Source organism: Panicum virgatum, chromosome 9N (assembly GCF_016808335.1).
Source record: "Panicum virgatum strain AP13 chromosome 9N, P.virgatum_v5, whole genome shotgun sequence".
Taxonomy (NCBI): Eukaryota; Viridiplantae; Streptophyta; class Magnoliopsida; order Poales; family Poaceae; genus Panicum; species Panicum virgatum.
Genome location: NC_053153.1, coordinates 70,508,459 through 70,535,727, shown reverse-complemented (window position 1 = coordinate 70,535,727; position 27,269 = coordinate 70,508,459). Strand labels below are relative to the sequence as shown.

Here is a 27,269-nt window from a genome sequence, read left to right as displayed (position 1 = left end):
TCTATTCTCAATTTGGTTATCCCAATTATATCCACTCGAATTCAATAAACGTCAAGTTTTCGTTCATACTAGCATCAGCATCAGCATACAACTAATTATTATCAGACCAAATCCGTTATCTTCGTTCTTTTCGTCCGTTTCTTGCCAAGCCAGCAGCAGCTGTCGGGCAATCTGGTTCTATCCGCCTTGTTCCATTTCCGGGAAGCCGTCATCGCGACGAATTTCCCAATAAAATCATGCACCGACTGCAGCCAGAACATCAGAGACCTTCGGTTCAAAAAAAGAAGGAACATCAGAGACGTCGATCTCAGTCATGAACAACGGTCACTAGTAGTAGCAGCAGCAACGTAAATGGTACTAGTAGATACAACAGGCAGGGCACGCAAGGTGACGTGCCAAACCAAACCACCAATGGGGGCTAAGCTCTCTCCATCTCCATAGCTCACCTCTCTCACACTCACACACAAGACACACGGCTAAGCCAATCACGTGACGACGATCTTCACTTACTACTAATTAACAACACCAGCATTACGTTACGTACGTTACACCTGCGGCACACGAACAGAGCATCACTCGTTGAAGCATGAATGGGAGGAGCCACCGGCCGGCCGGCCGAGGTTCTTGTTCAGGAGGAGGTGGCGATGCACGGCTCCCAGAAGAAGAGCTGCCCGCGCAGCTGGTTGCACCGGCGCATGTGGTTGAGCAGCTCCTCCTTGCTGCTGCGCCGCTTCGCCGTCATCAGGAGCTTGTTCTCGCCGCAGGTGGCGCCGGGGACGGCGTCCTCGCCATTGGTCGGCGGAGGCGCGGTCGCGCTCAGGACCGAGGCCGCGGCCAGCGCCGCGACCGCCGTGGTGGTGGACCCGGTGAAGCGCCTGGGGGGCCTGGGCGGCGCGGCGGCGCCGTTGATGTCGCAGGTGGCCGCCGGCTCCGCGCCCACGAACTTGTTGATGACGAGCGAGGAGCGGCGCACGCGCGGGCCGCTCCCGCTGCGCGCCTGCGGCTGCGTGCTCACCTTGAACTCCACGACCGTGCCCCTGTCCACGACCTCGACCTCCTCCTCCTCGTCTTCTTCCTCGTCCTCCTCGTGGGCGTCATGCTCGTCGGCCTGCTGCTCGGGCTCCAGCTGCCCGCGATTCCCGTCCAGCTCGTCCGCGGCCGGGGCGGCCGTGTCGGCGAACGACAGGAGCAGGCGGCCGCCGCGGCGCTGGGCGCGGAACAGGGTGGACGAAGCCACCGGGACGACCCTGACGAGCAGGCGGCCGTCCTGGCGCTCCTGCCTCATCTCCATCGTGGACTCCACCTTGCGCCGCGCCAGCGACGGCAGCGGCGGCGGGAACGCCCTGGGCGGGGGCGCGCGCGGCGCCACCGCCTCCTCCTCGCGCTCGTCGTCGGAGCCCGGGCACGAGCGGTCGGTGCTGGAGCCGTCGGCGTCGGAGAAGCCGTCGGAGCCGGTCTCGGAGCCGAGGCTCTCGGTGCAGATCTCCAGGCTCTTCTGGGTGAGCAGGCTGGACGAGCGGCGCACGAGCGGGTGCACGTACGGCGCCTGCGCCTGCTTGGGCGCGGGCGGCGGCTTCTGCGCCTGGATCATGTTCCATATGTCGGCCCTCTCCGGGCGGTCGCCGTCGCCGCCTCGGTCCGTCTCCTTGAGCATCGCGGCAGCCTTCTCGGCGCCAGCCGCCGCCGCCGCCGCCTTGCCCCCGTCGACGCCCTGCTCCACGGCCTGCTGGCACGGGAGGAGCTGCTGCTGCTGCTCGCTGGTCTCGAACACTGTCAGCGCCATGCCTCCCTGCTGGTCCCCCGCAAGTGACACTCCCAGCTAGCTAAGCTACCTGTCTCAGGTGGTGCAGCTGCAGGTTACCACAAAAAGGGAACGCTCCACGAGTGACGGCGCTAGCTTCGACGTACCCTGGTACTAGCGCGCGCGCGTGTTTATATTTCGTGGCTTGTTAGATAGGCTTTGGCGACTTGTAACGCGCGCGTCTCGGCCTCGGTTTCGCTCTGATTTTCCCCTCGTTTTTGATGGTTTCTGGGAACGTTTTCCTCTCTCGCACTCTCCCACTGACCTCTCCTTCGGCCGGCTGCTACGAGCGGGAGGAGACGAAGGCTCGCGCCGCGGTGGCGTGGCTTCACAGCTTCAGCTGGGGATGGATGGATGGGGGAGGCCACACGATAAGAAGAGGGGCGGCCGGGGCGGGGGTATTTGTAGGGCGCGGACGGGGAGGTGTGGTGGTGCTCTGCTCACTGGCACGGGGGGAGAACAAATACTTTTGCCGCCGGTGAGGGCCCCTCCGTGACATATGCGCATTCCAACCGGACATTTCCGGAAAAAAAAAACTTTGTGAACAAAAGAAAAATTTTGTGGGGACAGTATATTTGCACCGTTCCGTTCCTATCCGTCGTGGCGCGCACACTATCTGCGGCACGAAAACGGTGAATATGTTCTATCCGCTTGCGCTTATCAGGAGGCGGCGACACATTTTCATGTTCTCATAACCGCGAATTCGGTGTCAACCGTAACAATTCATCCAAAGAAAAAAACGAATTGATTGCTGGAAGGAGGTGATGGATGGTTCCTTTGTCCGTGCCTGGCTAATTGAGAGAAGAGCTGCTCGTTCAGTAGTTTGTTTCAGAGATGGTGTACTGGTCTTCGAATGAAGATTTAAGATTGTGGTAGGTTTGTAAGGGGGAAGCAGAGGAATGGAAGAGAAAGGGCATCAAATCGGTTAGCTGCGTCTCTGACTTTGAACAGATCAGACGCATGGCGTAGATTCTCGCAAGTTCCAAGAGCGTATCATGCATATGAGCCGCCAGCTTGCCAATGATTAATTTTCCTGTCATGCTTCCGTCCTCCTCGATTTGAAATTCTTACTACTGTACTAGTAGTACTTGGAGGAACGGAGGACTCGGTACTTCCCAGCGCCGGTTCAGTGTATATATATGCAAATGAGATGAGTTCAGTGTTTCTGAGAGAGAGAGAGATGAGTTCTGTGCGTTGCAAAAATCATTCTCCTTCACTACTACTGCTGTAGCTGGTACGTACTAGTAACCTCGATTCGGGTGAATACTATTCAGCTTGGTTGGGAATTCTTGGTAATTTGTCTTCTCTCTAAAAAATACCTAAAGTAGACGAGAAATCCCTTGGTCACTTGATAAGAAACTGTGAAGAAGAACAATAGCCCATAGCTGTTTGGAAAAGAACACTTGGGGGAAAATAATTTCTTGATATGATGCAGCGGTTCTCAAGGAGACAACAAAAGTAGGAGTACTAGCTAATAGGAACGTGCTTCCATCGATCCGACTATATAACCTAAGATAAACGCCATTCCGCTGCACCCAAAGGCACCGAAGCAGTAGGTTTATCCAGCAGCATGGTCCTGCGAGCCATCACTCATTATTAGCAGATGCAGCGCCTCGCTCTGGCCTCTGAGCCCTGTGCGTGCCAAGACAAATTGCCCGATTAGCGCGCAGGCCGCACAAGGACCCAACGCAACGAACCACCCGAGCTAAGCTACGGCCTGCCCGGCAGCTTCCAAAGACCCCGGAATCCGGCCTTGTTCCCACGCGCCGCGCCGCAGCGCTCGCCCTGCCACGCTGCGAATCCTGAATCCTCCTGCCCCTCGCGGCTACTAGCACAGGGCGCCGGGGGCGGCGTGCGTCCGGGCGGCTCTGCCTGATTGCCTCACCAGCGGCCAGCGCAGCGCACCGGCCCCGCGCCGGGGCTGCTTGGTTTGCTCCACCTCCACGCACCCTCCACACGCCCGCGCGCATGCTGCCGTTCGGCGGACCAGTGGATTTCTCGCGGGCGCCGCGCCGCCCGCCTCCCCGCGCCGGGGCTGCTTGGTTTGCTCCACCTCCACGCACCCTCCACACGCCCGCGCGCATGCTGCCGTTCGGCGGACCAGACCAGACGACCAGTGGATTTCTCGCGGGCGCCGCGCCGCCCGCCCGCCCGAGGGCAGCCGGTGGGAGGGGAGAGGCAAGGGGCGACGAGGACAGGGGAGAGTTCAATAGCGGAGTGGTTGCGCTGCTTGTTCGGTTTCTAGAACTACGGTAGTATGGCTACGCGGCAGGCTCGCTCGGGGTGCCGACGACGCTTCACGCCAGCAACGTGCCTGCCGGTGGCGCCCGGCGGGGAATGCATGTGTGCTGCCAACGGCGGGGAACCGTGACAGGGGGCAGCGCGCGCCGCCCCGCCGCCGGGCGCTTGGCCTTCCTAGCTCCAGGGTGCTTGGCCTCGAACAGCCGCTGCCTGCCTGCCGCTTGAATCAGTCGCCAGTCGTCCGCCACGACTCCGGTAGCCGAGGACCGGGCAAACGAACGTGATCTTGGGCGTTTTCGGTGTGGCGCTGGCGCGGCCTTCGCCTAACAACCCGCCTCGCTTTGCCGCATCTCTGGAGCTCTAGCTACGTGCGATCCAGCGCTGCCCCATGTCGAGAATACAAACCGTGCGACTTCCTCGCGCACTTCGGAGGCAGATACCCCTACCTACCCGGACGACCCGGACGAGGCACGGGTTTCTGTCTGTAATCAGCCCGCGCCGGTGAGGTGCAGCCAGAATTAGGAGTCAAGTTTTTTTATGATGATGGGATACGGACATGTACAACAGTTTAGATAGCTATAGTAAATTTGACATACACAAACAATTAAATAAATAATTTTGCAACAGTTTAAACAATTGTTATTTGTTTATGATATTTAATACATACTCTAGCTGATTTTATTTTGTATGAAAGTATGAGCCAAAGCAGTGATGAGATATAGTAGATAGTTTATATAATATTTAACACACTCTTTTCTCATTTAATAATGACCACGACAGCTCATTTTACTTTCATGGACTAATATAAACGGCTGTACGTGCCCTTAGAGGATTGTGTGGGTGGAAACAGGTCGAGCAGCGAGCTGCGGAACTGACCAACCAGGGGTCGGCACGAGCGTAGGAGCAGCAGCTTTTGACAAGTCGGTCGGTGCTCCCGCCGGGCAGCCGCCGAGCACTGCTTTCCTGTGCAGTTGGGCGGCAAGTACGCGCCCGCGTTCGGGTAGGTGCGAGAGAAGCGTACGTGGAGTCTGAAAACACGAGCAAAAGGGTAAGGTAACGTCCTCCGCTCCTAGGCTGCCTGCTGCTACTGTAGCTCTTGCCCGCCCTTCTTTCTCCTTTCCTCTGTGGCTCTGTAAAGGCACGCCCTCCCTCCTCGCCATCGTCCTTTGGTACTTTGCCAGAGTAGGCAGCTTTGGACGTCTAAGGCGAGATGTGAAAATATCTCGCTCATGGAAGAAAAAAAATCATGTGAATACTTAACTGTATCTGTACTGCTACAAGTGCCATCTTGCAAGGTTCTGAAGCTGACAAATGCTTCTTCAGTTCATTCAGATCTTCAGGCTCCTGAAGGCGGATATCTCAGGCTGTCAGGCACTCAGAAACAGTACTTGGGGTTTTTTTTATAAAAAAAACAGTATTTGTATGTTCAGCAAGAAATACAGTCTTGGAGCCTTCATTCTTGAGGCTGTACTTGTAGGTCGTTGTCGGTTCTGTAGCTTTGTAAGCACCCCGTCACAGGCTACATTTCCTACGATCGATCGCTATTTTTCTCGTTAGGTTTCGATGCATGCTTGGGGCACCTCGTGCCACGTGTCGAACCCCCGCGCCGCCAGGGATAGATGAGACCGAACAAGTGGAGGCGGAGGGAGCGAACACGCGCGGCTGCTATGCTCGTGCATTGTCTCCTTCAACTCGGCTGGAAGAGTAAGATACAGTTGTACTAGAACCGATTCAGAACAAAAAAAAAATACAGTTGTGGAATCCATCTCTTTCAGGTTTAAGATTCTGGCAAAGCTCGGAGCAGATAACTCACGAGAAGAAATTGTTGCAAATGGACCTTCTTCTCTCAAGGCAATCATGAGTTTCACAGATCATGCCTTGGGATTGTGGCGGGGATTTCTTGGCTCTTCCTTAACTGGGCTCTGTTGCGGCTTTCAGGCCTTTTGTTGTTCTTGGTAGTTACACCATCGATTGTCATGTTTTTTCAACCTGCATCCGTATATCACTATTTCTTTTTTTTTTTTTGAGAGAGAGAGAGAGAGGGAGAGTGGGAGAGAGAGATCATTCCATTCCAATACAATCTCGCACAGTTTCAATTTCAATTAGCAGCAGGAATGCTCCCGCCTTGTTTGAGAAGAAAGCTCAATGCAAGCATGATCCAGCAGCAACTTTTTAAACTGTGCGTTAGCGAAAAGGTGAAAAAAAAAAGCGAGAGAGGAGAGATCGCGCGGATGGATTCCCTATCCCTAGCGCAGGCGCTGGGCGGTGCAGACTGCAGAGCAGCATGCATGCAGGACCGGAAATCCACGGCAAGTGCCATCAGAATCCCCCTTGGATTGCAAGCCACCGAATCTTGCGCGCAATTACCAGGACAGGCCCCGATCCTGGGGCCATCCGGATCCGCTCCTGCCCAGACGATCGCCATCTATCCGCTGTACACAGCAAAAGCTAGCAGTAGCAGGCAAGGCAAGGCAATGCAATGCAACCCGACCGAGCGACGGTGCTCCATGGACGACGAGCTCCCATATCATTCCCTAGCTAGCTGCCCCGATCCCGTACGTCGCCGGTGCCGGTGCCCTCTTGCCTCCTGGCCCGTGCAAGTGTGCAGGACGTGCTACACGCACGAGTATAGCTGGTAGCTGCCGAGCAATCCATGCGCCGGGGCGGTCGGCCTGCCTGCTCGCGGGTAGCCAGCCAATGGGGCGCGCGGGAAAAATGCCCGCCCCGCCCCGGCCGGGCCGAGCCTTTGCCTGGGGGCGCACATGGCCGCGGCCGGCGCGGGGCGCGGGGATGCCAAAAATGGCGGTGCCGTAGGCTTTCGCGGCGCGGGGGTAGTGAGTGGGGCGGCCTGGCCGTGGCAGGCCGCGGATCCGGCCGGAGATCGTGCCGGCCCGCCTCGTCCCTGCTGTCGCCCCGTGCGTGTCAACCTGGGGTTGGCCGCGCGCCGCTGCCGTCCGATCACGCTCGTTGCATGCTGTCGCCGGCGGTGACCAGTGAGTGCCTGGCAGCCTGAGTGGCTTCAGCTACACTGGAGCCCCGCGCATGTACGTACGTGGCCATTCTTGGGCGGCGGTGACCAGAGTCTCTGCTTTCTGGAAAAACTAAAAGCTGATTAGTGAAAGTTTTGAGAGAGACTCTGGTCATCGTGTTAGTGTGAGCCAGTTGCAAATCATGGCCAAAGGCAGGGTGAGCGAGCAGGCAGGAAAGGACCAATCGATCCGATGACTGTGGGATCATCGATCGCGAGCTTTACCACTGGATCGGGCTTTTGCTGATCGACCGGCCGGCCTTAATCCAAAAGGGAGAAGAGCACCCAGCTGCTGATGGTTCGTGGAGCGCGGACGGGGGACGGCGACCTGTGCGATGCTCCGGTTCCCGTCCCGGCCTAATCCTTAGTCAAGAAGAAACAAAAGTTTCCCAAACCGGCACAGCGCAGCTGCGCGATCAACGACGGGCGCATGGCCACGCTGCTCACACGCTACACCGGCTAATCGCTTTAGCTTCGCACAAGCTCTGATTCTTTTGATTTCTTTGATCCATCACATTAGTTTTCTATTCGCAGCAAAAGGGGCGCCTTTTTTTTCCAACTTGGGCACGACAAGGCTATGTAATCCGGACGAATAATCACACAAGTGCTCACAAGTAGTATGAGCAGTATCTAGCATACAAAATTTCCTACACAGATAAAGTTGCAAAAGGCCATATATTCTATATAAAATTGTTAGAGGATTATGTAGTGCTCGTAATGGGCTGTGCTTGGTTTGGCCTTCTGGGCCATGGCGCCTAGCCACCATCCACACTGGATGTGTGTGCCGGCCCTAGGTCTAGATGCTCCCTCATGTAAATGGCAAAGATCTATTGATTGGCGGTATTTCCATAAACCCCTAGGGTTTCTTGCCTATATGTACTCAGCTATTGCCTTGGAATACATCTAAAATTTCCAGCCATATTCTCTTTCATGGTATCACGAGTCTGGGTTTTCCTGATTCGATTTCTGCTGCCCTAGCGCGCCGGCCTCGTCGTGCAGCGCCCACGCGCCGGCGATCCGCCGTGCCGCGTCCACCCTCCCCTGCGCGAGCGCCGGCTCCCTGCCGCGCCGCGCCCCCACCCTCCTCTGCACGTGCGCTCTCTACCGCGCCGCGCCCTCTCTCCTCCCCTGTGCGCGACAGCCGCCGTGCACCCACCATGGCCAGCTCCCTCTCGCCCTCCGCCGCCGCGGAAGCCGAAGCCGCCAAGGCCGCCGCCGACTCCGCGGCCGCGGCCAAGGCGCAACGCCGGGCGGCGCGCAAGGCTGCCCTAGCCCACGCCGCTCAGGCGGAAGAGGAGGCCGCCGCGGCGGCCAAAGAGCGCGACGCCACCGCCGCTCGCGCGCGCAACGCCCTAGCGCGCGCCGAGCGCGAGCGCGACGCCGCTCTCCCCTCCGACCGACGCCGACTATAGGGATGCCGACGGCACCCCTCCTGACTCCGGGCCCCGCGATCTACACCACGCCCTGCTGTGGCCATCGTGAACCTTCACGCACAGGCGGTGGTGGTCCAGAACATCCGGAGCTTGATCCCCGTTGTCCTCGATGTCTCCGGCAACTATGCGCGCTGGAAGGATCAGTTCCTCCTCATCGTCGGCAAGTTCTCCCTCCGCGACCACGTCCTCTCCGACGCCCCTCTTGTTGCTGCCCAACCTGACTGGGCGCGCATGGACTGCGTCGTGAAGTCCTGGATCCTCGGCTCCATCTCCGATGATCTCGCCGACACCATCTCCACGGGTGCCATCTCTGCGCGCGACGCCTGGCTTGCCGTGGAAACACAGTTCCTCGGCAACCGCGAGAAGCGCGCCCTCTACCTCGACGCCGAGTTCCGCGGGTTCTCCCAAGGTGATCTCTCCATCACGGATTACTGCAGGCGTCTCCAGCGGATGGCTACCGACCTTGGCGCGCTCGGCGAGGTTGTCTCGGATCAGACTCGCGTCTTCAACCTCATCCGAGGCCTCAACGAGTGCTACGCCAACATCGGCCTTCACCTTCGGCGGAGCCAACCCTTCCCCTCCTTCCTGGAGGCGAAGGAGGCCCTGCGCTTGGAGGAACTCACCCTCGCGCACCAGGCGGCGACACCGACTGCCCTCGTCGCCACCCAGGCCGCTGCTTCTTCTCCTTCCGGCGGCACCGGCAACTCCAAGGGCGGCGGCGGCTCTGGCTCTGGGGGCGCTCAGGCGAAGCCCTCCAAGAGTCGCCGCAGCAAGTGCGGCGGTGGCAACAAGAAGGACACCGGCGCGTCTTCTCAGCAACCCACCGGCGGCGCAAAAGGGGGGGCAGCAGCCCGGCACTTGGCCGACCTTCTGGAACCCTTGGACAGGGTCCATCCAGATGTGGCCGGGCAACCGCCCCCCTCCAGCGCGCCCTCCGCAGTAGGCGCAGCAGCACCAGGCGCAGCAACAGCAGGCGCAGCAGCAGGCGCTACTTGCTTACCAGTAGGCCCTGTTGACCGCGCCTCCATAGCCGCCTCCGACGGTTCCACCGACTCCCAGCGCCGCCTACTCCGGCCAGTGGTCTGCCCCAGCCCCGGGTTACTACAACCCGCTTGCTGGCCTTCCATCCTGGGACCAGCAGTCGCTCGCCTCGACATTCAGCACCATGACGCTCAACCAGCCTCAGACTACGGAGTGGTACTTTGATTCAGGTGCTTCATCTCATATAACTTCTCACTTGACAGCCCTGTCTCATTCTTCACCACCCCAGTCTTTCACTCCATCTTCTATTGTTGTTGGTAATGGTTCTCTTCTGCTTGTCAGTGACTGGCTCCACTGACCTTCATACATCTTTACGCCTTAATAATGTTTTGGTTTCGCCTCAACTTATTAAGAATCTTATTTATGTTCGTCAGTTCACTACCGATAACAATTGCTCTGTGGAGTTTGACCCTTCTGGTTGTTCTGTGAAGGATCTCCTGTCTAGGAAACTGATCGTCAGGTGTAATAGCTCCGGGCCGCTCTATCCACTGCATCTTCCAGCTGCTGCTCACTCCCTGCTCGCCACCTCCACCACCTCACTCTGGCATCGTCGCCTCGGTCACCCAGGTCGCGAAGCTTTCAGCAAGCTCACCCCTCTCCTTCCGGCGTGCTCCAGTGATGGCGGGTCCTCTCTTTGTCATGCGTGTCAGCTTGGGCGTCATGTTCGCCTCCCTTTTAGTGCATCATCATCTCGTGCGTCAAATAATTTTGATCTCATACACTGTGATTTGTGGACATCTCCAGTTGTCAGTGTGTCTGGATTTAAATATTATCTTGTTATTCTTGATGATCATTCGCACTATTTGTGGACTTTTCCTTTTCCTTTACGCCTCAAGTCTGACACATACACCACTCTCACTCATTTTTTCGCTTATGTGCAAACTCAGTTCGGCGTCACAGTCAAGGCAGTCCAGTGCGACAACGGTAAGGAGTTTGACAACTCCAACGCCCGCACGTTCTTCCTAACACACGGCGTCCACTTGCGCGTGTCCTGCCCATATACCTCCGCCCAGAACGGTAAAGCTGAACGCATTATTCGTTCTACTAATAATGTTGTTCGCTCCCTTCTATTTCAGGCTTCAGCGCCTCCTTCCTTCTGGGTGGAAGCCCTCTCCACTGCTACCCACCTTCTCAACCTGTTACCCACCAAAACACTCGACTCTGCAGCACCACACCTCGTCCTCTTCGGCACCGCGCCGAAGTACGACCACCTCCGGGTCTTTGGGTGTACATGCTACCCCAACCTGTCTGCCACCGCTCCCCACAAGCTAGCTCCTCGCTCAGCCTTGTGTGTTTTTCTAGGTTACTCTGCTCATCACAAAGGTTATCACTGTCTCGACCTTGCCACCAACAAGGTCATCATCTCTCGTCATGTCATCTTCGACGAGGCCTCCTTTCCTTTCGCTGAGCAGCATTCCCAGCCTGTCTCCCCGGCGGACTTCGAGTTTTTGGGCAGCACTGACTTTGTGCCGGCTCCTGTTGGACCGTCACAACCCCCTGTGATTGCAGGTGCACATCTTCGCTGCGCTGGCTCGAGCCCGTTGCTCGCCGAGCGCAGTCCTGCTGGCGCCACCCCGCCGCCACAGGTGGCGCCTGACACCGCGTTGCCACATGGGCCCCCGGCGGCTCCTCGCCTTCGTCCGCGCTGCCAAGCGCGGCCTCCGACGGTCCGGCTCCTGCTGGCGCCCCACCCTCTGTACGGAACATTCCGGGACATTTAGTGCGTCTACACCCAGCGTGCCCCTCGTGTTCCGCCAGTCTTTGCGCCTCTGCCGGAGCACTCGTCTTCCCCACCCCTGCCCAAGGGAGCTGCTCCACGGACGCCAGTGGTCAATGACCATGCCATGCGCACTCGCGCAAAGAGCGGGTTTTGGATGCCTCCCCGACCGGTTCTTCATGCTGCTCCATTGTCCCCGATCCCGAATACCTATCGCAGCGCCCTCGCCGACCCTAATTGGCGCGCTGCTATGGACGAGGAGTTTCGTGCTCTCCAGCAGAACTCCACTTGGGAGCTTGTTCCGCGCCCGCCACGGGCCAACATTGTTACGGGTAAATGGATTTTCAAGCATAAGTTCCGAGCTGATAGTTCTCTCGAGCGCTATAAGGCCAGATGGGTTCTCCTTGGTTTCTCTCAACGTCCAGGTGTTGATTTTGACGAGACCTTCAGTCCAGTTGTGAAGCCTGCCACTGTTCGCACAGTTCTGCCACTAGCTCTCTCTCACCGCTGGCCCATTCATCAACTCGACGTGAAGAATGCATTCCTTCATGGGACTTTGTCGGAGACCGTGTATTGCTCTCAGCCTGCTGGTTTTGAGGATTCTTCTCACCCGGAGTTTGTCTGTCGACTGAACAAGTCTTTGTATGGACTTAAGCAGGCGCCTCGTGCCTGGTACAGCTGCTTTGCCAGTTACCTGCTCAGTCTGGGATTTGTTGAAGCCAAGTCAGATACTTCATTGTTCATCTACCGTCATGGTTCAGACACTGTTTATCTGCTCCTCTATGTGGATGATATTGTCCTGACCGTGTCTTCTGATGAGCTCCTTCTGCGGACTATTGGAGCCCTTTAGCGGGAGTTCGCTATGAAGGATCTGGGAGAGCTTCATCACTTTCTGGGTATGCAGGTTCAGCGCATTGGTGACAGTCTGCTTCTTTCACAGCGCCAGTACATGATTGACATTCTCACTCGTGCTGGCATGGCTGACTGCAAGCCTGTTTCCACACCGGTCGACTGCAATCCGAAGCTATCTGCTGATGGAGCCCCTGTTCAGGATGCGACAGACTTCCGGAGTCTTGCTGGAGCGCTGCAGTACCTCACCTTCACCAGGCCAGATATTGCCTATGTTGTTCAGCAGTTTTGCCTCTACATACATGATCCTCGAGAGCCACACCTCATTGCTCTCAAGCGGATCTTGCGCTACATACAGGGCACTCTTCATCTCGGGCTTCTTCTGCGACCTTCTTCGTCGACTGAGCTGGTGGTCTACTCTGACGCTGACTAGGCTGGTTGTCCTGACACACGTAAGTCCACCTCGAGCTATGCCGTGTTCCTCAGTGATAATCTGGTTTCGTGGTCGTCCAAGAGGCAGCAGACCGTCTCGCGCTCCAGTGCTGAGGCTGAGTATCGCGCTGTCGCCAATGCTGTTGCACAGGTGTCTTGGCTGCAACAGCTTCTCCAGGAACTTCACGTCCCTCTTCGTCGAGCTGTTTTGGTCTACTCCGACAACATCAACTCCGTCTACATGTCTTCCAACCCCATTCAGCATCAGCGCACCAAGCACATCGAGATCGACCTCCACTTCGTCCGAGAGCGGGTTCCCACTGGTGATGTTCGTGTCCTTCATGTGCCGACCACGTCACAGTACGCCGACATCTTCACCAAGGGCCTTCCCTCGACGGTCTTCGCTGAGTTCAGGTCCAGTCTGAACGTTCACGGTGCTGCCGATCAGACTGCGAAGACGTGTTAGAGGATTATGTAGTTCCCGTAATGGGCTGTGCTTGGTTTGGCCTTCAGGGCCCATGGCGCCTAGCCACCATCCACACCGGATGTGTGTGCCGGCCCTAGGTCTAAATGCTCCCTCATGTAAACGGCAAGGATCCCTTGATTGCTGGTATTTCCATAAACCCCTAGGGTTCCTTGCCTATATGTACTCGGCTATTGCCTTTGGAATGCATCTACAATTTCCAGCCATATTCTCTTTCAAAAATACTCTGTTCTATATACAACAGTAATCAATGAATCGCACAGCCAGGTAAAAGAATTATGAAACCAAGCATAAGAAACAACCAAAACCGGAACCTGAATACAGGCAGACTGGGCAAATGCGCTGTTGGCCAAGGATTGCACCATCGACCGCACACACAGGTCCAATGAGCACCACTGACTCCAAAAAGGGAAACAAGAATTCTACTCGCACCCATGTCCGATGCAGACATCCCATCTGGTTTGATCCATCTAACCAGAATCCACGAATGATGGCCTTCAGAAAATGGCAATCATTTGACAACCAAAACAATCCAACAGAACAAGGAATTGAAGAAATGCTGCTTCTCAGTGATCATCTTCTACTGGCAAATGCTGCCAATGCGTTTGCATGAGCTGGTGGCAGTGCACTCAGTATAGGCTGCATTTGCTGGCCATAGACAGATATCAAGTGAGATACAGCCTTGCCAATATTTGTTTTGACTTCATCGCTCTCGTCTGGGGATACCACCACTTGGGCAAATACATGTATCACATCAGGCACAAGAGGAAGGATCTGCAACAGTAACGCACTTAGGTTCAGCCCATGAATAATACTGATAATAGATATCTGGTGTGAGAATCACCTGGGGATGCGATGATAGTAATAAACTGCAGATGCAACTATAGACAGGCATTGATTCTTCATGATCTTCTTTTAGTGGCAATGCTTTAATAAATACCGGAAGAACCTATAAGAATGAAACCAAGTGTTCGTTACCCTCTTAAAATCTGAAACAGAAAGCTGTCCAAACATACCAGTTAAAATGTCATACGAACCTGGTTGAGAGGAATTGACTGAGGCTGCACCATTATCATCCTAGCAATAGCACCAGCAGCATTATCTCTCACTGCATCATCTGATTCGGAGTTACTAAACAGATTATGCAGAGAACGAAGTATATCCCCATAGTACCTGCATAAAGATGAACAATAAGTAGTGAGTGATGAATTTACATGATGATAACTCTTCAGGTTTCCCTGGATTCTAATTAGTAATCTGAGATATTAAGTAACTTATTCGTGGCTATAAAATGGAACAGCACTAAGCATGTCTAGTGATTCTTAGTTGCCCTCTTCCTACAGTTTAGTATGTGAGAGCACTTTACATCTATGAACAGTGTTCAACTTTATCAACAAATTCTTAGCAGCTATTCTCTAGAGGGGAAAAATGGTTTGATCTATTGGTCTTTTTGACAAGAACTTTGAAAGACACTCTTGCCACGTCATGGTTACTGCTAGGCTTCAGTCATGAAAAGGTAACCTAGAACAACCTATGGGTCTTGCAGCCTATTCATAATTCAGATACTATGGCAATTGAGAAGTATTAGAGGCAACAATAATTCTAATCAACTGCTCACTCACTGACATTAATCTAATATATGGAATATGGATACAGTGAACATGATACCGCCTTCCCTTGTTTCTATAAGAAAATTGTTGGAGTTAAGCAATTAAATTAGTAAACTGCTTTTTATCAGCTAGCTTTTCTGAACATAACAAAAACATAGTGCACACCATGTATTCTTTTATCACTAATGCAGTAATATGCATTATACCTTAAAAGTTAAAACAAGAGTATACTTCATACTAGGAAAGTGCAAGAGAGAAGTGTACATAGATGGTCAGGTGCTTCAAGGCAAGACATGAAATATGATAATTCTAGCATAACTCAATACATACTTTAGTGTCGCAGCACCCCCATTCTTGCAAATCTCACCAACACAGAAAGCAGCATTTCTCCTATTAGTAGCATCAGATGATGCAAGCTCTTTCAACACCAAAGGCATTATCTTCTGAAGAAAAATCAAAATGAAAAAGCATGAATAGGGCCATTGAAATGATACAGTTTTTACAAATCTCAAGAATGCTAGAAACATACATCAACATAAGCAGAAATTGGAGCACCCATTTCCTGAGCGACCTCAGCTAAGGTTGCAACAACCATAGTCTTATCTTGGGGAGGATGGGGAGATTTCTGCAATTATTCCAGGAAATAGTTTCGAATTTCAAACTTAATTAATCACATTTAACAAATGGGAATATGGAGCATGTGTGCATAGGTAAGGGGGATAGTAACCATACAGCAAATTTCATCAATGGATCAAACAATTTTGCAAAGATAGGATCAAAATAAGAACCCATCACTTTTGCAAAAGCTGGCAATAGATCTGAAACAGCATCCATGAGGATTTCATCATGATCAATGTCGCCATCATCCTCACCATCTGACTCTACTTGCTGACAACTTGATTCTTGACGCAAAAGAACCAGTGTCGCCTCAGCAAGCCTTAGTATGTCTGAAACAAAGCACAAAAGTGATACTTCTTAACAACAAAGCCTAGTATTTTGAGGCAAACTAGTGCTGGACAGGTGCAGCTTACAAGGTTCAATTGCAGCAAAACCACAGTCCTTCACAATGTCTGCTACACTCATGCAAGCTTGTGCAACTACCTCTTTGTCATCATCCTTTGTCATGGTCTTAATACAGATGTTCAGAACCGAATCTGGAAAAGCAAGCACAGCATGGTTGTTTGATATCACAAAGGGCAAATGAACTTAAAATGTGGTGATATTTATATCCAGCATTTACCAAGGACATCCTTCTGTTTCTCTTGTACATCCTGCATGGTACAAAAAAACTTATTTTCCATCAGAATTTCAATGTTTTTTTTACAACAATCATATTTAAGTTGATGGAACGAGTGAAGGATGTAGCATACGAATATTTAGCAAAACAAAATACTTACAGCATGTGTAGCAGGTATTGCCCTAACTGCAGTTAGGATATCTGCAAGAAGGGATAACACTGTAAATCACATATTATATGGATCACTCCAAAAAAAAAGAATGTGTCAAAATCATTGTCGTAGTAGCATTAATACCTTGATCCCTTCCCATAGTAATACCCTACTGTGTACACCTAGGATTGAACTATCATTGGGTGAACCTGTGAGCGTACCTAATGTTCTATTAACTTTTGGAGTTTCAATCTGAAATAATCTTTCTGTCAAATCTTAAAGGAACCTCACTACACGACCATAAAAATACATCATTTAAAAGGCTACACTTTCACGTGATTATCCTGCCCCTTTTCACCCTATATTTCTTTCTGTTGAAGTACATATTAAATTTCATTCACTATACTTTTATGGCTATTTGTTTTCTTACTTCCCGCACGCGAAACGAATGGGCGCTGTGTCGTGGGTCAGTTTTGGGAGTTAAAGCAACCACCATTTATTTTTGATGAATCACTTAGCCTGACAATGAAATTTCCACAGTGTTGACAGTACAGAACAAAGGAAACAAAGGCCCAATTAAAAATGCATCTAAGAGAAGTAGGGTGTAAATTACGCTTTAAAGAAATGACTGCCTGGAGCCTCAGATCTTCGTGAAAATACCCACTGTGCCTGATTAAAATCTTCAGCGACTCCTCCAGATACCTAGCGTCAGTTAAGGAAGTTTTGAAAGGTGAAACTGTGACTGGAGCATTATGTTAGGGCTTTTTCAAGGATACGGAGCATAGGCACTCTTCGTGTGTAGTGCAAAAAAACCAATAGCCTGTGTTGCAGCAGCTTTCTCGTCTAATACCCCAGTCCGCACACAGATATTTCTAACTCTTGGTTCATCATTAACATCATCATCATCAGAGGAAACACCACCAAATCCATTTTCATCATTAGCATCGTCAATATCCACAGCAGAACCATCATCCAAGTTGCAGGAAGAAAATACGAGAGGTACAACATGAGGAAGATACTGCAACACACAACAATCCATTTCAATAAACATAAACATCACTCGGAAATTGAATAAAATATAAAGTCCCTTCATTTGCTAAAAAAAGTTCCCCTTATTACCTGTGTAAAACTATCACCCAAGATCTCAGCAACATTGCTAAAAAAACCATGAGTATATTCTCTAAGTTCACTGTAATCCAATCCAAAACCCTGCAAGTACAAAGAGCATAATGAGTTGGACTAAACACTGTAAAAGTGTCCAAAGGTACTGTAACTACAACTCACGGCAATAGCAGCCTCGATAAAGGGGGGCAGTATCGCTTCAACCCTTGCTCTGCCAACTGCCATGGCTACTATCCCAACAACCTCGGTAGCCCTAGCTCTTGCACACAAATCTTCGTCACTAGTGAGCACCATGAAACCTTTCATCATTTCAAGGACCTTTTCTGCGTATGGGGTAAAAGCCTGCTCTGCAGCAGCGGCCACGGAGCCAATTGCAGACTGCAGAAAATATCATCATTGTTAAAACAAAAGATGATTGGGGGGGGGGGGGGGGGTTATCATCTTGCCAAAGATTCATCAGTGCTCAAAAAAGTGCGTCTTATTTAGTATTATTTATTACTACACACACCATGCATGTCTCTTGCAAGTTCCGCGGACTGCTCTGCAAAGACATAACCAATTTGCATATCAAGGGGTCTATATATGGCAGGATATCTTCACCCATGTCCTCACAGAATGCTGCAAGGGCATAATATGATTTCTCCTGCAAGAACAAATGCATTAATTTTTTATATTTTCCAAATTCTTGTTGAAGCTAAAGCATCATGGAAAAGGTTGCTGCCCAGTTTGAACAGAAAACATCATCTGCAGCGATACCTTAACTTCATCTGATGGGTCTTCAAGAGCATTTAGGATGCATGGAAGTACATTCGCATAATGAGACAAAATTTCTGGTTGCAGGTGTTCAGCAAACTGACCAAGAGCAAAAGACGCAGCGCCTCTAACCATTTGCTCTTGATCCTTTAATGCTTCCAAAACAATTTTCAGACAATCTTCCAACTTATCTTTCAAATGTTCGCAACAACCCTCTGCAATAACACCCAGTGATGTCACAGCAGCCTCACGATACTTAGGATTAATGTGATGAAAGCTCACAGAAGCGAACTCAAGAACTGGTGCAAGAACGTGTCTTGGTAAGTTGATAGCCATCGTATCAATGACTTCAGCAGCAGAGCGATCTGCTGCTAGATCAGAGTCTTCATCTTCATTAGCTGTTTCCGTAAGCAAAGGGCACATAACTTGCAGGATAGGTACAACCAGTTTGTGCTTTTTCAAGAAAGATGCTTTAAACTTTGCAAGCCATGAAATTATCTGGATAGCCTGAAACAATCATTTGTAACAAGTCAGTAAGCTGCAAATCATATGGAGACATATTAGAGGATGCTGAGTGCTGATCAAAACCTGCTGCCTTATATTTATTTCCAGATCCTGGTTTGCAGAAACTTCCAGCGAGAATTGCACAATTATCCTTACAGAGTCACCAAGAAGTGGCACTGGAGATTCAATTAGTTCGTCAAAAATTTCAAATGCAATTGAAGCAACATCTTCCTCGCCATTAGCAAGACATTGCCTTGATACATTCAAGATACTGGGAACAAAGTCCCGAAACATTTTGACCTGCATAGCCAGTGGCAATGTGTCAAATGGTATACTCTGCAAGACCAAGCACGAAACCACATTGCAAGATGCAAGCAGGAAGTGGAGGATGCAATAAATTGGACATTTAAAACAAGTGCACAAAACTCTAAGAAAATACTATCTGTGTACAGTAAGTCAGTAACAATGGTCACACTGTACGTAAAAAAACAATTTCATATTTGGAAAGAATATCATGTGGATCCAACATAATAATTAAATTCAAACACCCAATGCAATTTCTCAGGCAGTATGACAATAAATAGCTTGATGGAACTGCACTTATCTCAAGGAAAAGCTTTTGTTATGCAAATATGTTCATAGGCATGAAAGGTTAGTGTAGTAAACATTAGCAATGAGTCAAAGCCTATGTTGTGATAGACACAAGAGAGAACATCATTATTAAGGTATGTGAGTGAAATAGCAAACACTAGGAAAATACTGTAGGACCAACTGCTGTAAACAAAACACAGATCTAAATAACAAACAAAATATTCAAAATAGTAGGGCCAATTAGAATAATCATAAAAGCAGTGCATTTTTTAACTCCAAAGAGAAAATTTTAAGAAAATCACAGCTGACGAGTAAAACTTACAATGTCACCTCCATCATTGACATATTCTATGAAAGATCCAACAGCCCTGTTGCATAGAGAGAGAAAAGAAGTAGTTTAGCCACAGCAACACCTGGCAAGATATATTATTTGTGATAAGCTTTCAGTCACCAAATTTAGCCATACTTTAAGGCCGCAATTCTGACTCGAGAACTAGTCCCGTCTTGCAGACATTTCAGCAAAATAGGTTGCAAATTGTTCAGATGAGACTGAAACGTAGCCCCGATAGTTTCAGTAAGGGAGCTGAAAAGAATCAAAGCCACCTGCAAAGAAAATAAAATGATAACAAACCATTGAGATTGTCAGCACCATTATTTTTTTGTTTGCATAGATAATGCAGCAGTTACTTCCTGTACAATTAACCTTTGAAAATGTAAAAATGTTACTAACAAACAAAATTACCATAGAATACAGGGCTTGAAAATGGTTGCCCATACCAGTATATACTACTAAGCCAAGAAAAATAACTGATATCAACAGATACATTGTCTGAAAGATAGGGAAGTGAGCAGCAAGTAGAAACGTCTAGGAATACAAACATAGAAAATGGTACCATGCCAAATTAGTTTTCACATGTGCATCAACAGTGTGACTTCCGGCATTTGTTTGTGTCGTTAATCAGCATGCAAAAATTATAATGGATGTTTAAATGAAACAGAGAGGATTTTAAGCATATAAAAAAATCAGTAGTACAGTGTACAGACCATCTACCTATCTCCTAAGATTTAGCCTTTATTCCTTCCTATCAGATTGATGTGCATAGCAAGCAATTATGAAAGGGCTAACCAACATGCCGCTGATATGATATCAGGGTACCAAAACATGGTAGAATTCAGAAATCTAGAGCAAATAAACGAAAATGACATTGCAAATAGGATTTTGCTACAGGTAAATTTTAAAATTCATCTAATATAAGCAAATAGGTGTTTAACTCCACCTATGTTGACTGGAAGACTCTCTCTCTCTCCTAAGTCGTCTCAACATAGCCGGTCCCAAGCCCGGGTAAAGGAGGAGGGTTGCATTAGGTTTGGCAAACCAGCATAAAAAATAGCTACTAATGGATTTGGAAATAGTAACATATAGTTCATTATTTTTCAATATGAATACTGTATATATGCATCTACATGGTAGGAATAACCCTTCACCAAATCGACTTACTTCTCTATGATCTTCCTGAGGACTTTGGCTGCATTGGAAAAGGAAAGGTAACAGCTCTGGCCACTCTCCTGCAGGGATAGCATACTTAGCTATAATGCTCACAACATTTGCACTAGCTCGCCTTACAGGATGACTGCATAAGAAAACAAACAGAGAACTCTAAGCGTAATAGAAGTACATATGAACACAAAATTATAGGGCAGATGAAAACAAATGACAGGTTCAATGTTTCATATGCAACATTTTGCACCCCCCCCCCCATGAAACCAATGATCTCTCATGGATCTCATCAGGTTCTGATTAGTTTTGGCTGTAGTAGAGACATGCACCTACCAGATCCAGTCATTGGTGACCAATTAATGGTAAGCACTAACCAATGCTCATACCATGCAAACTTAGAAGGTGAATTTAACAATTTACACGTATTTGTGAGTCTAGGTGTCAGAATAAGTATTGCAAAGCTTCGTTTCCCAGAAGAAATTCTACAATACTTCTAATAGTTTTGGGTGGACTCGAAATTGCAATTGTGACATTTAGTGTGTGTGTGTGGGGGGGGGTCTCGGCTCAAAAGGGCATTTCTATGTCTAGGGACTAGGGTGAAAAAGAGCCCTACAAAAGGATTCAATGCCATTGAATGAGGTATGAAGAGCTTTTGGAATTCTGAAATATTCACAAGAAAATATATCAATCCCTGCATTCTTTGCTTCCACTTGTCAGTTATTACCTGCCTAAACTCTTAGAAAGGGATTTCCGCGAGAGCGTAAGTTGCAAGTTGTAATAAAAGATGTGTCACTAATAAGAACTAAGCAGCTTTCACTAAACATCTTAAGTAACCAGGAATGGAAGGTTACCATAGTTTGACAATAACACATTATCTATGTAACCATTGAACAAAGCATGCACTGTGGCCCTGGAATTAATAAGCACCAGAGCAACTATGAATTAGTTTAGTTCAGGGGAAAATATATTGTCATGAGAAATCGAGAATATCTTGGGCAGATCGTAATCTACATAATACTCATCCAATATTGAGTGAAGCACCAGCAGAATGTCCATCCAATTGGCATATGAAACTATAAGAGCAACTGTGGTCCCAATATAAACATCAAAACTCTATCTTGCTAACTCAATTCAATTCCATAATCAGCACGAATTCATCAGTTCAACACACAATCAAGCGTCCCTTAGGCGGCACAAAAGCGCAGCTTGAGTGAATTGAAAGCGGCAAAATTCTAAGACAGACATACGGAAAGGAATAAGAAGGGGTTGGGGGAAAGGTGGTTAGTAAAGGACCTGTGGTCGAGCGTGATTGAGTCGATGAGGGCTTGCTTGAGGGACGCCTTGGAGTCCAGGGGAAGCTTGGGCCAGTGGGAGGTGATCTTCTTGCGGAGTAGCACGGCGGCGAGCTGGCGGACGTTGGGCGTCTTGGCCGTGCGGAGGTGGTGGACGAGCGCCGGGACCACCTGCGGGTCGCGCGCCAGCCGCCGGATCTGCTCCTCCGCCTGCCGACGCGCGTCGTTGTCCGGCATCAGGAACTGGATCAGCAGCAGCTCCAGCGACTGCGCCATTTCTCCCGCGTGCTGCTGCTCCTGCTGCTTCCCGCCGCCTGGAGCCTCACTTTTGCTGCGATCGGCGGCAGCGGGCTAACGGGGGAGAGCAAAAACCCTATCGATTTGGAGGCGCGGTCGCTCGGGCTGTAGCGGCGGCGCGGCGGGAGGTTGGGAAATTGCTGTCTTTTCGTTTTTGTTTTCTTGCTTTATTCTTTTTTCCTTTTAAAGCTTTTTTATTTTTACTAGTGGAATTGCACGTGCCACAGACACATGCTTAAAAAATATTTTAAAAATAACTGGATTGCATCGAACGATTACTAAAAACTAAATTTGTTTATTAATATCATAGCAATCCAATCTAATCTAATCTAATCTAATAGAAACTAATTCAGGGACTCATACGGAACTGTAGAATCTGATAACAGTCACTTCATAAATCAAGGCACACTAAGTATGTTTATACGTTATACATATATTCAACTATTATGAATTCTAGCATCTGAAAATGTTACAAAATACCGTACATATATTCAATCACTATGAATTCTAACATATAAAAATATTCCAATAGGCCATAAGAACTCTCAATCTTCAAGCGCGTGACCTGCACGACAATATATGATTAGAAGGACCACGATAACACATAACTACATGACTAAATAAATGCATGTCATTACACATCACGATTATTGAAAACTGTAGCATAAACATTCCTTACGATTCCAAGACATCTCTATATGTAATATTCTTTGTATTTATAGTTGTTGATGTATTCATAGACATCGATCATCCTCACTGTAAGAGTAATCAGTAATCAATCAAAGAACAAATATTTCATAATATGGCCAGAGCATTCTCTTTGTAGTAAGAAAAAAAATTCTGATTTGTTCTATTCATCAAGGGCCGGCCATATATTTACTCTATTTCAATTCACGATCTTGCCTCCAATATGATCATCAACATTTACGGCCCTGTTCAGATGGGTGATTCTGGCTGAGCTTAAGCCCAGGCAGCCGTCCAGCCGTTCGGCAATCGCCCCTCTCTGTCACCTCTATGTGCTATCCCTCTCTTAGATCACCGACGGCTGATTGGCTGGCTGATCTGCCGCAGCTCCAGCCCAGCCTAACCTTGCCAGCCGAACAGGCTGTACATCCTTTATTGGCTTGGAATGTTGCCTTATCATTGAGCTAATAGTAGGGCATTAAAAGGTCAAAAAATGAGGGTTAACATTGTCAATCCATATGGACAATTGCCCATGAAAGGCTAACTGTCAACGAACTGGTTCAATATAAGAGGTGATTCTTGTTATCAGGAAAACAAATTCATGATCATAAAGCAAGAGTAGGCTATCAATTCCCTTAATTGAATTCTATTCTGCAAGCATAATGGAGTGTGGACCATGGAAGCAGTCATTTTGCTTTGTCTGACCAGCCCAATCAGATCCTGTAAAATTGCAAGTAAAAATATCGCTGGTGTAAAAGCAAATTTCCATATGGAAAAAGCAATACTAATATCTCTTAGACTGGAAGTTGCATCTCTGAACATATGCAACCAACAATCTTGAGGTTGTACATGTTATTTGCAGAGATATCAAACCAACTTTATATATAGAAGGCCAATCATACCCTACATATTTATGATTTAACTGCACAAAACGATAATAAATAAGAAGCCTTAATATAAACAAGACAAATGCACCAACCAAGAAGTATTGCCAGAACCAAGCTTCCAAGCGAAGATAAATATTTCTGCAATCTGCTTGAAAAACTGTAAAATCATCTTATACTCACAAAAACTTAGGAACTCAATGGAAAAGCATTTTTTGAAACTTGGCATATCTTTTTAAATTTTGTACTACCTGTGAACCCACACATGCATATCTTCAGAATAACCATTCCGATGGAACCCACACAAGCCTAACTTCCACACTCTATTTCAATAGTTCAACCTTTAGGCAATCAAAACATGAAGAACAATAAAAATTCAACTTACGCATATGATTGCCTCCTCTATCGATTGGGAATGAAAATTAGCCTCCCTATGGTAATAGCTCAGAGATCATGTAGATCTCCTCACACCTATCATTGTCTGTCAAGAATGGTAGATATTTATCATAAAGTGTAGAGCTGGTTTACTTGAGCATAATTACAAAGAAAATAAAGCAACAAGCTAAAGGAAAATATATAGAATCATTCAGATTTGTTACAGTCCACCAACATGCATAGTTTAATGTTCGTAGTCAATGGACTTACTTAGATTTACTTCTCAGTTCTTACATATATAAGCATAATCACAGTTGATATCTGATGGTAGTGATTCTCAAGCTTGAGAACTAAGCAGCACACTGAACTAAATTTCGCTCCCTTGTACTAACCTTCTTTCCAAAAATCAATGAACATCAAAAGTATAAATGTGCTGCATGCATAACAACAAGGTCAAACAAAGAATCCATCACCATGACCATTACCAAGTGATTTCCATGCATATTTGGATGGCAACCAGTTTACTGGATTTGAATAGAAAAAGGCTACCTATTGCCATTGTTATTGCAGAGCATTACCAATTGCAGCATAATACAATTTGAAATGCACAAATTTTAACAATCTTGATAATATAAAAAATTATATTTGACCAGCCACAACAAATATAAACATGGAATAAAGATAAAAAAAATGTATTGCCAATGCAGAAATTAAAATGAAAAGGTTCATTAAGTAGACAAAAGCAGGAAAATGAGTACAAGTTTCCCAGTTGACATTAGCACACCAACATCTTGACCGATCTCAACTGCTAGCCTGACCAATCAGCTGGTATCAGGGGCTAGTAACTGCAAGAACAGACATTCAGGTTCATTTATTGAGTTGCACAAAGAGAGGAATAAAGCACTCTGTGTAAAGATAATGAGGTCATCCTAATTTCTCATTTCGCTGAAGCAACCATTGTTGTTGGTGGAGGAGCACAGGTCCTCCAGCAGCAGCGCCTCCATATCCTCTAGGCTGCATGAAGCTGTTTGTGCAACCGAAGAATTCCTGATATACATATTTCCAAGTTGATGATATGCACCCTTCGAGTTGTAAAAATTTACTCCATTAATCAGTAAAACATACAATACTGCTAAAGAAACCTATGGATTCAACTACATGTCAGAAGGGTGGTGCTATTCAACATCAGACACTAAAAGAATCACTCACTCCAGTTCCAGTTCCAGTTCCTTGACTTACCAGTTACCACCTCTGTTCATGCTTCAAAAAAGAATAGAGCCCATTCTTGTATTACAACCAGACTAAGAGCTAAAGCAAAGTAAAAATTGAGTCATATTTAAGCCTAACATGCATTCTGCTTCTTCCACAGTCCACACACACAAAAGTATTATCAGCATAGTAAAGCAGAGTCATAGAGTTCTGCAGGAGTACGCTACTGCATAATTGTTCTATACCCCTCTCAGGTAAAATGTTGAGGAAGTGGAACTTCAAACCAAATTATCACTATTCAGAAACATAATACATGTAATAATTCTGAATGATGAAAGGAAAATCTATACAAAAAAATGGAAATTTGAACTGCTCTACATGTAATCCTTTGAGCTAAAAATTTAATGGCGTCCAATGTCCCATAATGATTGATAGATTCAGAAAGATCATAAATCCTGATCTCCGAATAAGAATCCTCATCCAGGAAACTTTAAAATGAATTGAACTGGAAGCCTGGAGCATGTATTTGCCAGAGACTTGTTGAAACGGAAAGGAAGGACATCAAACTTCTATTCACCTGGAGCACAAAGTTGCTGACGATTGCTCTGTCCTCCTCTGTTTCACTCATCTCCTTAAAGTGGGTGATGTTCGGGTGCATCAGCACATTTGCCCATTGCAGTCGACGAAGTGAGGGCGTGGCGCAGGAGGCATGCTTGACAGCCGAGGCCGACGGTGAGGAGCTCGTGGAGGAGAAGGGCCCGGCGGCGCAACCTCGAGGTTGCGGCGTGCATTGACGGTCAGCCACATGAGGCAGCCAGATTCGCTGACGCCGCCGGGGACATCGCACCCACCATGCCGCGCGCCTCCTATCTCCCCCTCCATCCCGGCCTCATGGCTTAGGGTTTTGGGAGAATCGGGCGCTGGTGCAGCGGCGGCGTCTGTCAGCGGGTGGGGCCTCGGGGGACGTCCTAGTCCGGCATTGAAACGACCTCGTCTGGCGTCGGGTGTTGTCGCTGCAGGCCGCCGGAGATGGATGGGCGGGGGCGCAGGTCGCGAGAGCTCGTCCGACCGGCGCCCTGGTTGCCGCCGGCGATGGAGCGGGCAGGAGCCGCGGCGGCTGCCGCGAGGAGGGAGGTGGTGCTGCCTGCGTGGGGCGGGGCGGGGCGGGGCGGGGCGGGCACGGATCGGAGCGGATCGTCATGGAGGCGCCGGATCGGGGGTGTCGCCGTCCACTTCGAGGGCGCCGGCACGTTGGAGTTGGAGGAGGCATCGGCGAGCGCAGCAGAGAGCAGGGGAGCCCGGCGGCTGTAAGGGCCCGCGAGGATGTCGGCTGGGAGGCACGGCGGGGATGCCGGAGCGGGGAGGCATGGACGCACGGCCCCGCGTTGGTGGCACGGGCGGGGGAGGCAGGAGGCGAACGGAGCTCAAGCGAGGGGGAGGTCTCCGCCGACCGCCGGATCGATCCGCGAGTCGCAGCTCGTCGCATCTGAAGGTCCGCGCGTTCGCTCCGCCTGTAGGCCAGGGGGGAGCGGAGGAGGAAGGGGGTCTTCGGCGGCTCGATTTGCCCGCAAATCGTGCGCCTGCGATGGTGCGGATCCCCGCAGCTCGCCGGTGATTGCGCGAGAGATCGGAGAGTGGATGGCGTGGGTACGCGGGCGGGTAAATGGATAGCCTCGGTGAAAAAAAATAGCAAGAACGGGCGGAATCATTTTGCTAGTGCTAATTTTTTCGGTCTGCCGCCCTCCTGTCAAACTTACAGAACTGGACAGATGGGCCCTCTGTGAGAGGTAAAGTGAGATTAGTTTTGATGACAAAATTTTTTAATTCTTTCAATCTTTATAATATAGATAGATTATTTATTATTCCGGCAGCCGGCAGGCGGCAGCCCTGGCAAGCGGTGGAAACTGCTCGAGTAGCGTCGGGCGGGCCGTCCGCGCTAGCTAGAGGTGGGAATGGGCCCAATTATGATCGCGTTCGAGTATAGTCCAGCCCAGCGCAGTGTCCTCTCTTCTAAAATATCGGTCTGGGCCTAACCT

At 49.2% G+C, this 27,269-nt stretch overlaps 2 protein-coding genes across 9 annotated transcripts; both read right to left on the bottom strand.

Moving 5' to 3' along the window:
* Window positions 1-305: 305 nt before the first annotated feature.
* On the bottom strand, window positions 306-2,193 carry LOC120692161 (protein FANTASTIC FOUR 1-like). Its single transcript, XM_039975399.1, has one exon. It carries the CDS (start codon window positions 1,781-1,783, stop codon window positions 629-631), a length of 1,155 nt encoding a protein of 384 aa, XP_039831333.1. The 5' UTR covers window positions 1,784-2,193; the 3' UTR covers window positions 306-628.
* An 11,018-nt stretch (window positions 2,194-13,211) lies between these two features.
* On the bottom strand, window positions 13,212-26,954 carry LOC120691697 (importin-4-like). Of its 8 annotated transcripts, none has more exons than XM_039974854.1 (23): window positions 25,811-26,924; window positions 24,783-25,071; window positions 24,035-24,130; window positions 21,786-23,485; window positions 20,493-20,625; window positions 19,461-19,597; window positions 19,317-19,362; window positions 18,488-18,703; window positions 17,903-18,406; window positions 17,655-17,789; window positions 17,309-17,524; window positions 17,144-17,233; window positions 16,801-17,042; window positions 16,638-16,726; window positions 16,034-16,074; window positions 15,877-15,907; window positions 15,668-15,790; window positions 15,369-15,583; window positions 15,166-15,261; window positions 14,967-15,079; window positions 14,064-14,199; window positions 13,871-13,975; window positions 13,212-13,800 (listed from the first exon to the last, which is right to left on the bottom strand). In XM_039974854.1, exons 4-23 carry the CDS (start codon window positions 22,058-22,060, stop codon window positions 13,600-13,602), a joined length of 3,144 nt encoding a protein of 1,047 aa, XP_039830788.1. In that variant the 5' UTR covers window positions 22,061-23,485; window positions 24,035-24,130; window positions 24,783-25,071; window positions 25,811-26,924; the 3' UTR covers window positions 13,212-13,599. The 8 variants fall into 8 exon arrangements, with proteins under 8 accessions (XP_039830788.1, XP_039830787.1, XP_039830786.1 ...); XM_039974853.1 differs by having other exon boundaries at window positions 21,786-24,130; window positions 24,783-24,869; window positions 24,980-25,071; XM_039974852.1 differs by having other exon boundaries at window positions 21,786-24,869; window positions 24,980-25,106.
* Window positions 26,955-27,269: the final 315 nt, after the last annotated feature.